The following is a 12,015-nucleotide window of genomic DNA, read 5'->3' as shown; positions in this document are numbered from 1 at the left end:
GCTGCGTCGGGCGAGCCCGGCAGCGCTCAGCTCTTCACGCGAAGAGGCGCGCGATGCACTTGGCACAGCGCCGGCAGGCCGGGCCCCCTCGGAGCACCGAAGCGACAGACAGCTGCCCCTCGGCAGACGGGGACTTAGCAGGCAGGGCGCGTGGGAGCACAGAGACGCACGCTGCTGTGTTGGTATTCCGAGTGAGTAAGCACTAACTTGAGACGGCTGAGACAGGTCTCGCATCGCTCTCCTCTCTACTCAAAACACTTCTTCCCTCCGAGTGCGCTTCTGGAGCTTTTCTACCTCTCCCTCTGCGCACCAGGCGTTCATTTACCCAGCAGCGAGAGCAAGTTTTCAGCGTCAAATTCCCTTAATTTCATAAAATCTTTAAAAAACAAAAACCCATGTCCGAAGAAATACATAAAAAAATAACAGATCACAGCAGGCCAGAACCCTCTAAGATGCAAACCTACCCAACGTTTTTTAGCAAGTTCACACTAGCCTTGACTGCGTCATCCGGATTGAAGAGACTTCTGCAATTTCTAAATCAAGCAGCACTTAATTTTTTTTTAGAATGCCACAAGAGACAGAAGATGCCATGCAGTTGACCCCTAAGGGTTTGCAACACCTGGTTTACATTTTCCCCTCAAGCCAATGCTACAAAGTCTAAGACCTCCAACACAAATAAAAGTGAAACTAGTAGAGCATTGCAATTTTGTTCCTTTTATCCACGTTACTGTATCACTACAAGTTAGACCACTCTTGTTTCCCAGTGCACCCAGACTGAGCTTTTCTTGTCCTCTTAAGCGCATGCTTAAAAGAAATACGCAAGATAAAACAATCAAATTACATAAAGGAGGGAAAAAACAGAGAACACCAAACCCACCTTTGTTTCCAGTCCCTACAAAGCAACTAAGGAGAAAATACAGCATTCCTCTATTAATTCCACAGGGCTTTGCAGTCTGGGTACCTTCCCTTTGCCCCACGTTTTCAGTTCCTTCTTTCAGAGGTCTGAATGTTTTCCTTTCTGTCCCCTCTTAATCTTATCAAGATATTTCACTCAGTTTCCATAACAGAGCCCCTGGGATGCCAGCCCTGAGACAGGACACTCAAATCCAAACAGCCGCCACCAGCATCATCTGTCACGATTTAGACTTTACTCCTCTGAAATTAACACACGAGCAGCAGAAACAGCAGAGAGCCTCATGGACGTTGTTAACAGAAGTAAAAGTGTAAGAGTAACACCCACTGTGTAAACAACAGAAAAGCCACCTCTAATTGTTTAAGCTCAAGCCCCGGGAAAAGGAAAGGTGGGGAAAAACAAACAAAACCTCCAGGGACTCCTTCCCCGACACAAGCTGCTTACACACTGGATTCAAGCTCATCCTATTACACTTGAAAGCACCTTAAAAATGCTGCAGGCAGAGCGCTACGTTAGAGGAGTGCTGAGTTCAGTGTAAAGTCTTGCATACAATTTCTCCCATGTAAACTTAAGCGTTTTAGCTGGGCAGATGTTGAAAAAGATGAATCATTTGGTCAGAAATCTTTTAGGTGCAATTTTCAGTTTATCGGTTTGAGCACTTTTTTTTTTTTTTAAGTTTGAGATATGGGATACCTTTTAAAGGGGGATCTCTGCTCCTGCTTTACAAGTGAGCTTTTAAAGGGAGCAATTCAGTCACAGTCAAATAGCGTCATGTCACACAAATCTGAACTCCCGCAGCTGACAATCCTTTATGAGACCCGACAGCGTGTTCCCTTTTCATGTATGAATTAAACAACTGCTTAAATACTACGTGCGCTGTTACACAGCACTTGTTAGAAATTAAAAGGGATAAATCACGCACATCCAAAGAGGAAAAAAAAAAATTCAGCGGCACCAGCTGCCCTGTCCATGCACGACATTAAGAACTGCGTTCAGAAGGCACCTAACAGCGCAGCAGAAGCGCTTGGCTCTCAAACACGTGCTCAGCCGCGGGAGCGGACAGCTACAAGAAGCAGACCGTACTAAAACAGCGCACTTCATTAACCAAAACAAACGAGCTGTTCTTTCGCAGCCTTCCACGTGGGGCCGTTTGCCGGGGGCCGCTTTTCAGGCGGTGGCGGCGGGGCCGCCCCGGGGCCGGGCGGGCGGAGGCGCTGCGCCCCAGGCGGGCCCCGAGCCGCGGCCGGGCGGGAAGGCGGGCTGAGGGCCCCGGGAGCGCGGCGCGGCGGCACTCACCCGTCCGACGGAGGCCCCGCGGCCCCGAGCGCCGATTGGGGTGGGCTCCCGCTCCTCGTCGCTGGAGAAGTCGGGCTGCGCGGCGGCGGGCGGGTTGCGGGCGGTGAGGTGCTGCAGGTAGAGCTGCACGTAGACGTCCTTGCGCTGCTCGCCGCCCGGCAGGCTCACATTGTTGGCGATCAGCTCGCTCTTCAGCTTCTCCTTCGTCAGGACCGAGGGGTCCGCCAGGAACTCGGGCATCGCCGCCGCCCGCCGAGGCACCAACAAAGCGCGGGAGGAGGGGACGCGCTGCCCCGCGCCAGGCACCCAGCACCTCAGCCAGCGGGCGCGCACAGCGAGCGCTCCTCGCAGCCGCCAATAAACCGCGCCCCGATTGGCGAGGAGGGGGACGAAGCGGCGCTTCTATTGGCTGCCGGAAGGGAGAGGGGAGCGGCGCGCGGGCTCGGCCAGCGTTAGTGCTTTGCGCGGGGACCAGCAACGCAGTTTAAATTCGGCTCGGGCGGGAGAGGCGTGGGGTGGTGTTGCTTTGAGGTGCTCGCTGCCGCCGCCCTGCCCTTCCCCCCTCCACCTCCGCCCTTCCGCCCAACGCCTCCCTCTCTGCACGGTTTCCCCGCCGCCCTTCTTGGCAGTGGAGAACTGCGAAGAGCACCCCGCCGGAGTGCTGAGTTCAAGCGTTTCACGAGCTGCCCCGCTGGGGAAGGAGGGCTGCCTCTGAGATTGCAGTGGATTAAATCCTTGCGTCTACATGCTGCCCGCCGGGAATGCTCGCCGCTGTAAATTTGCCTATGTTTTACGATGGGAGCTGTTCAATATTTACATCTGATTATGCACCCTATGCTTTTGCAGTATCGGAGATGGAAATAATGGAGTGGCAATGTAAATTTGTCCATCGATCCCAGATGCAAAACAGGGTCATCAGTGTTCGCACCCACTCCTCTTAGAGTTCCAGAATCATAGAGCATCCCGAGCTGAAGGGCTCATCGAGTTCAACTCCTGAAGGAGTTTCAAACCGTAGCGGAGGAAAAGAATTCCCTCTGTCTTGGTTTGCTCCATCCCTGTCACTCCGGTTTGCCTGGCCATCGCTGCAGTGTTGGCTGCGGTACAGCAGTGCTGGTGCTGAGGGCTGTTTCTGTAGGAGGGAATTTAAAGTAGCCTGCCCACCCACACCAAGTCTGATGCTTCCCACTGGTGAATTGGTGTGGTGTAACAAACTAATTAGTGCAAAGCAGTAGCTGAGCATGTTTAATTTAATTTACTTTGCAGCAAAACTAATGATATAAGGTGGCCATCATCTGCTGGTCATTGTAACCTATGTGTGAAAGTATTTGGTTCTTGGTGTTGTATGGAGTAGGTCATTCCAAAAGTAATTTATTTCCATGGAAATGACAACAGATGCAGAGAGTACAATAACACTATTTGATAGAGCAAATTCTCAGCTACAAAACGCTATTTTTCAGCATAGTCACCGCTACTAGCTATGCCTTTCACCAACAATGAACAAGAGCCTGCATGCTGCACTTGTTTAAAATCTTCACCAGCAGACGTGATCTGCTGTTTCCACTGCTGAAACGCATCACTCACCACTTCAGTGTGCTCACATCCACTGTTTGGTCTCCGTAAACTCTCAGCATGCATCAATGAATGTCAGGGGACATTCATTCCATATGGAGGAATTCAGTTCCACACCTTTGCTTCATATGCACTTCTACATCAGATACCATTATGTCAGATTGCCCCTCTGCTACCACCAGTCACAAGGCAACAAAATGTAATGGGATATTGGTGGGAAGGGTCAGCTCCTCCTGTCATACTATTAACATCCACCTCTGTTGTCATGAGCCAAGAGAACAAAATGGAGGCATTACTTTCGGAGCAGCCCTTGTAGGTGCCTTGGAAAACATACTTTTTTCACTTTCAGAATTTGCATCTCATTCATATAAATAAGATCTGAAACCTGTTGCAGATTGAAACACCATACATCAGAAATGCGGCAATGAGGAGATTCTTTAGCTATTGTACTAACATGACACATAAAAACTCCATACCAAGTCAAAATGTTTTAAAACAACATAAATGGAAACTGGTCTGGGAAACTTTAACCGAAGTCAATAGCGGAAAGGCAACCTACAGCAACTGGAGCACAGAGAGGCAGTAGGTGGTGTATTTCAGCAGTGACAACAGCGGCAGTGGTTCAGCTCTACTGGTGAAGATTTTAGCAAGCATGATATGCAGGCTCTTCTTCACTGCTGACAAAAGGCTAGTGGGGATGACCATGCTGAAAAAAATAGTGTTTTGTGGCTGAGAATTTTGCTCTGTCAAATAGTGCTATTGTTCTCTTTGTATCTTGTCTTTTCCATGGAAATAAAATACAGTGCATTACTTTCAGAGCAATCTACCTAGAAAATCGGTGCAGACACTGTTTAACATTCCTGCAGACAATAAACGATATTATCCTTCAGGCCTGAAGCTTGTTTTCTCTGGCTGCTTCTTAGTGGCACATGGCAGCCATTTGCAACTCGTTACACAGTTCAGTATATCCAGTACAGTTGGTGCTGGATTTTCTTGTGAGTGACCCTTAGCAGTGGGAGAAAGGAAAACGTTGAGCTTGAAGTCAGTTTGCACCTTTTAATCAAATTACTTCAATGTTGTCTGGTTTTAATGCACAAGGTGTTGCATTAGAAATGCAACAGCTCTATGGTCCGAAGTAGTAAATCAGTGCAAAGTTACATTCTTGGTTTGGGTTAGTTCATTACAAATGGGTGAGTTTACTGGCTTTACGTTGGATCTGTAACTTTTCTTCCTGTTGTCAGGCAAAGCTAACACAGAAGCATAAAGACAGCAGAAACTCAGTATTATATGTTTTGGTTAATTTCAAAATCCAGAAGAGCGATTGTGAACCACAGTCTCAATTGACTTTACTTACAGATTGTATTTACATTTCCTTTACGTTTTGAAAGCTATTTTCTCAACCATATAAATATGTATCATCTTTCATTAATGATTTTTTCGGTTACATTTTTACACTGCACGGACACTGCAATTGTGTTGACCTACATTCAGCCGTTTCCACAGTGGTAAAAGCTAAGAACACTTTGTATCACTCTGTTTGAGAGCGGTAGACTGCTCTGTGAAGCCAAAAAACCCTTGGCACAAAACTGTCCCTTATTCCTTGGCCCTACACTTTTCATTGTTTCTCCCTGGAGCAATAGGCATTCTCCTGATGAGGTAAGAATGGGAGAAGTAATATGGAAGAGAGCCAAAATGTGCACATACATAATGGTTAACACCGGAACCTGCAAACCTGCAACTATCACTGTAGTTAGACCTCAATACAGCTAAGGTTCTGCACCTCTATCATTTATTTTGTTTGAGAAAAACAAATCTTACATTTTGTAGCATAGCAGAGCAGCCAAAGGGAACAAGGGAATGAGTTAATTATAAACAAGCCCAAAAGAGCTTTCTAATGTTGTTACAGAAACAGAAAAAAACCAAAGAGGTACATATGCCTATTAGACAATTTGCATTTTAAATATTGAATACAAACCTGTTGTTTTGCCATGCCTTCTGAGAAGTGTTCCAGTACTTAAGTGTTTATTACTAACAGCAAGTTCTGGCTTTCAAAGACCAGAATGCCCACTTCTACCTGAGAAACAGACAGTCACATTTTATCTCTTGTCAGTGTAAATGGTGACAAAATAAAAAGTTTAGGAAAAAAGTGAAAATGGTATGAGACTACAGTGATTTTCAGTGGTTGAAAAGCGCCTGTAAGCTTGCCTAAAAATGTGAAATATGCTAAAAGTAGAAGCCAAAAGTCCTTCCTCTGTAGGACCCTCCCAAATGTCTGGAATTTGTTAGCTTTCCTGAGTGCAAGAGATTTTCAGTCATAAAGTCATCTTTGATATGAAAAGACCTAATGCCTTCTAAATGATCTCAGATTTCTAGCTTGGAGTTGCCCCAAGTTTATGATTCTTAACTTCTAATGCCACCCATAAAAACAAGACAGGTCATTCATGCTGTACTACACTAACAAAATGTGTTATCTCTGTCTGTGAGGTCAAAGAATTATCCTAAACTCAGTGGAGTTTCTGGATGACATTTAATCCATAATGAAATACACGTGTAGAGTTTGCATTCATGTATAATATTTGCCTCAATATACATAGTAAAATTGTGAGAACTGTAAATCCATTCATGGCAAAGACATTTCAGGAAGTGCTACAGACATGCCCTTGTTCAGACTGAGTTGATAAGGAAACTTCCTTATCTAAACAACGTAAAAAACCTATATGAAATGTTAATTCAGTCTTGGTGTATGGTGAGTTTGACCAAAAAAAATAACACTCCCTCTTAGAAAAGCAATAGAAACTGGCAAGCATTCATATAAATAAAATAAGCAGTTGCCCAATCATTATAGGATAGTGTAACTATACTTCCTAGAATCACTGCTTCTCCACACTCGTGGAGCTGGGGAATCCTACAGGTCACCTGATGGGGCAAACAGGCTGGTGGCTGCCCTCAGTCTGAGCACAGGGATGGCCAGCTCTGTGGGAAGTCTGTGTGACTGTACCCAGGCAAGGAAAGTAATGTGCACAATGGTACAGCTGATTTATAACTTTGTATCCCTGGCATTGTGATAGACGAGGGCCTATATCATTGCGGACTGGAAACAGAACTGTCAGTTCCTACTCAAGTGCACAGACAGAGCTTGAGGGAAAAGGACAATTTACAGGAGGGCACCTCCTGCACTTTCCAAACAGAAATTATACGGGTGTGTATTTCTATCATAAAAGGACAGAAATAAAGCAAAAAGCTCTGTTTACCATACATGAGCTATTGCTTCAGGTTCAAGGTTTTTTAATCTTGTAAGAATTTAAGTTATTGTCTATATTTAACTAGGAATAATTCCATAAGAAAAAAAAATCTGCATTAAAAGATCAGTCAGGTTACAAAACGCAGTATTCAAACGTTAGGAGACAAAAGCATAGAAGCACACATGCTGTAGAAATACCGCTGAGAAACAAATACTGACCAGTGTACTCAGGTGCCTCAGAATTAATGGAGCCAGCTCCACAGTACCTCTATGCAACCAAAGAGAACTGCTATCCCCTTTTTACTGATAGGAGATTGAGAAGGAGCAAGATTAGTTAAAAAATCTCAGACATTGCAAAGTTTGAACGTATGTACTGGATTTATCAGCTCAAATTGTAATATATTGTATTATAGTGTGTTGTTTTGCATTCTGATATCTTATTTAGTAAATTAGCTCTCTCATTTAATTTTGAATGAAATTATTCTGTTGCATGGTAACTGTGGCTTGTTGAAAGGGACGATTCTGATCTCTGTTCTGTCCTGGGCCTCACACTGCTGACACTTTCCTTGTGTTGGCTCTAGTACTGTGCTGACAGGCCTGCATGCTGAGCCAGCAGCTGTTGCTGTACAATTGCAAGACACGATGCAAGTGGAATGGTGGAAACAGACAGGCAGGGATGGTCAGGGGGGATGCAAGACTGACAGCCGTGTGATAGCCTGCGCTCATGTTAGCTACAGTATGAAACCACACCCTGACAACATCTGCTCCTATTAATAGATCTTCGGTGTTAGCATTAGATGAACTCACTGTGAGCTGAGGGTATCATCTGGCAACAATCTGGAATGCTTGGAGTAGCGCACCTGCTTTGGCAGCAGCACAGGAATGCAAGCAGATTGCCACTGCTTCTTACATCCATCGGCTCTGACAAGAGCTGAAGTGGAGACATAAGAAATTGTGTAGGAGCATGGGAATGAGTAGCAGACTATGCACCCAGTCTAGTTTTTCTCACCTTCCTTTTCTGCAGCGCTTCTCTGTATCTTAGAAAGTTTAAGAACCTACACAGCTCTTTTCAGGGTAGTGGGCTATACTTCTGTAACTCAGTTTCTCAATTACCACTCAACTGATTCAGTTTGACAGAAATTTACACTTCAACACTGCAAACACCAACAGGGAAAGAACTCAGGATACCATAGGAAAAGAACAGGTCACAAAATAGTCAAGTAAGGAAGATATTTTCAGACTGGTGAACACATCATATGGTGCTGAGGAATGAAGCATCTGAAAAATCTCTACTGCATATCTTCAGAAATTTGTACAGGTGAGGGTGTATTCTAGAAATAAAGTAAATATAGTGCTCATTTAAAATGAACTCATCTTTCATTCTCAGGGAAAAAATGTTAGAAAATAATTTCAAGCATTTTGAAGACAAGAAGACAACTAAAAATTTGTACCAAGAGTAAATCATGTCAAGACAATTTTCTTCTGTGATGTTCTCCTGAGAGAAAGAATAGTTACGTCATAGGACCACAGAGTTCAAGAATGGCTGAGGTTGGCAGGCACATTTGGCCCAGCTGGCCCAACCCTCACTGAAACAGGGACACACAGAACAGGCTGCCCAGGCCCATGTTCAAGGTTGCTTTTGAATATCTCCAAGCAGAAGACTCCACAGCCTTTCCGGGCAGACTTTGGCAGTACTCCATCACTTGCACAGCGCTGAAGTTCTTTCTGACGTTCAGGTGCAACCTCCTGTGTTCCAGTTTGTTGCCCATTGCCTCTTGTCGTGTCACTGGGCACCACTGAAGCAAGTCTGGATCCATCTTCTCTGCACCCTCCCTTTAGGTATTTATAGACATTGATAAGATTCCCTCCGAGCCTCCTCTTCTCTGGGCTGAACATTCCCAGCCCTCTCAGCCTCTTCTTGCAGGAATGGTACTTTAGTCCCTTCATTGTCTTGGTGGCCAAGATCAAGAACTGGATATCAGTTGGTGGCCTCACCAATGCTAAGCAGAGCAGAAGGATCACTTCTCTTGACCCGCTGGCACTGCTTGACCTAATGCTGACATGAATATTGTTATCCTTCTTAGTGGCTAAGAGTGGCTTAGTGGCTCATGTTCGACTTGGTGTTCACCAGGACCCCCAGGTCCTTTTCTGCAGAGTTGCTTTCCAGCCGGGTGGCCCTCAGCAATTACTGGTGCATAGGTTGTCCCTCCTCCACTGCAGGAGTTTGCATTTGTTGAACTTAATGAGACTCGTCAGCTCTACCATCCAGCCTGTCTAGGTCCCTCTGGATGGGGACACGACTCTACAGTGAATCATCTACTCCCCATAGAATCATAGATTCATAGAACCTATAGAATTCATTTGAGTTCATTTCTCCATTATTCATTCTCCATCATTCATTTCTTCATAGAATTCACTTGAGTTGGAAGAAATCTTTAATGGTCATCTAGTCCAACTCACCTGCAATGAATAGGGAAATCTACCACTAGTTCAGGTTGCTCAAAATCACTGGAGCAGAAACACTGATAGTACAAAGAAATGCAGTTCCAATAATGTGATACAGTTGGGGTTCTTTTAACTTTTTGTACTTCTTGGTCCATAACTTCAAAATGGGAAAGAAGGAGGAAAAAATTAAGAGGAATTAATTTTTTGTCTCCTAACTATTGTTCATGACAAAGCAGTAAAAGCTCTGAATCCATCTCTTTGCCTTCCTTTTTGTCAATCTGCCTTCCTTCTCTAGGAAACAAACCTCTTTCTCCTCCCCACAATTTTCTGTCTGTCATTTTGCCTAACCAGGGAAGAAAATCTTGGGTCTTGGGACTCTGTAATCTCTAAACTCATGTAAGCTAAGAGAGAGAGTGGAGCTGCACATCAGATTCCGTAGTTATGTATGGTTTATTAATTTACTGAGGGTGCACTCTACTCCATCGTCCTGATAGTTAATGAAGATCCTATACATGACCAGACCCAGTACTAACCCCTCAAGTACTCTGCTTGTTACTGGCCTGCAACCAGACACCGCACCACTGACTACTACCCTCTGCACCAGACAGTTTTTGATCCACCTTACTGTCTGTTCATTCAGTATATACATAATTTGTACCCTGACTATATATATATTCTGACTGTACCAGTATCTTTCAAGCAATATGATCAAAAGCAAGCCAGGAAAATTTACAGTAGATTAGACCGGTAGGTGGTAGGTACATGGTTTCTTCAAAAATGGTTAATATTTCACTAATTTCTGCAAGAAAACTATGAATAATTTTATGCAAAAACTGTCAATAATGCACTCATTCTGTTCTATGCAATATTTCTAATAAAAATTCGGATGATAGGCTACAACACATAAATTTGCAGATGAGTGGAACCTAGCAGAGACTGCAAATATATTGGTGGACATACTTAGGACTCAGTTTACTTCTAAGAAACTGGGAATGATCTGGAAAAGTAGAATGAAATTAAACAGTGATAAGTGCAAAATATGGAGTCAGGAGCAGCTGGGTTAACCATCATGGGAAGGGAACAGCTGGTGAGGTGTCAGCCCTGCAAAGGAGGCACTGTTTGCTATGGTGAAACACAGGCTGACCCTTGGAAGAAAAAAAGTGCTGACCTCGTAACCATAGAATCATAGAATCAGAAAGGTTGGAAAAGACCTCTAAGATCATCTAGTCCAATCATCCACCTACAACCAACATTGCCCACTAAACCATGACTCTAAGTTCTACATCTCTCCTTTCCTTTAACACCTTCAGGGATAGCGACTCCACCTCTTCCTTGCACAGCCTGTTCCAGCTCAGAAATGGAAGCACAGTCAGCACAGCATGTGTGGCTGTCCTCCTTGCCTCGTCAGAACTGTAAGCCTGAGCCAGCTAAATACCATGTCTGCTTCTGGCAACACAAGTAACGAGAAGCCCAGCAAACACAGTCTACTACTTGAGAACAGACATCAACAGAGAGAGGTAACACATTTCCAATATGTAAGAAGTTGCTGTAAAAAGGAAGGGAATAAATTGTTCCCCGTTGCCACTGGTGATGGCATGAGTTCTGGATTTAAGTTACAACAGAAGGTACATCGGGGTTAAACCACATGTGTGAGCTTCAGAGCAGCAGTGACAGTGAAAGCACCAGAGCAAAGCACGTAAGATTGCAGGCTCTGTATTTCCAGCATTTTGGGGGTATATGAAACAAAGATCAGGCTGCAAAAACAGAAGTATTTGCTCAAACAAACAAACAAACAAACAAAAAACAACCCAAAACACTGTGTTGACTCAGTTGACTATAATTTCTAAGACTTTTGTATTCTCTTCATTTTCTGCCATGGTTTACAATAGTATGAGTTCTTAAAAACTTGAATCTTCTCTCTGCCATTATTTTCTGTTTCTCAGGTTCAGGACTTATTTGCCAAACTGTTCTGTTTCCTTCCTAAATAAATTTCATTAAGAGTCCAACTTCCCAGTCCACCCAAACAACAAAGCGATTAGTTCTTGTCTCCTTATCTCATATCTAGAACAAAACAAAGTATTTTCTCGACCTTTCTGTCTCTGGAAATGGCCACTCTGGGAACATTCCACTATTTCACAGACAAAAACCAACATCCCCTGCAATACTTCAGCGGGTATTTCCCCTGAAATTAGTGTTTTGTTGGCCCTCTTCTGTTCTTAAAAGCAAACCAAACCAGCCCTCTGGCTGTCGGCCCACCCTGTAACACCTGCTTCCCTGCCCTTCCTTTCACTCCTTTCGCTGCTCCTCCTATGCATCTTTCCGACTTTCTCTCTTCATTTCCCTAGTCTTTGTAAAGGTCTTGCACACGCCCGTGCCTGCAACGCTGACGAGCACACACGCTGCCTCATTCCCCTCCCCTCGCTCTACTCGAGTCGCTCCCGAGGAAATCCGAAGTCCCGCCTCCAAACCAAAAACAAACAACGGCACCCGTCCCGCCCTTTCCTCCACAGCGAAGGCGGCAAAATGAGAAGGAACAGGAACGAAAACGAAA

General features: G+C 44.6%; 1 protein-coding gene across 8 annotated transcripts in view; it reads right to left on the bottom strand.

Moving 5' to 3' along the window:
- TMPO (thymopoietin) overlaps positions 1-2,626 on the bottom strand; it is a 21,801-nt gene extending 19,175 nt beyond the window's left edge. For 2 of the 8 annotated variants that reach the window (XM_021406244.1, XM_021406552.1), the window contains exon 1: positions 2,210-2,626. In XM_021406244.1, coding sequence (XP_021261919.1) covers positions 2,210-2,449 — 240 coding nt within the window. In that variant the 5' untranslated portion in view covers positions 2,450-2,626. The remainder of the gene's footprint in view (positions 1-2,209) is intronic. The other 6 variants (XM_021406628.1, XM_021406688.1, XM_021406401.1 and 3 more) reach the window with 5 other exon arrangements.

This window comes from Numida meleagris, chromosome 1, assembly GCF_002078875.1.
Source record: "Numida meleagris isolate 19003 breed g44 Domestic line chromosome 1, NumMel1.0, whole genome shotgun sequence".
In the NCBI taxonomy this organism is placed as follows: domain Eukaryota; kingdom Metazoa; phylum Chordata; class Aves; order Galliformes; family Numididae; genus Numida; species Numida meleagris.
This window is presented reverse-complemented; position numbering and strand designations above follow the sequence as displayed.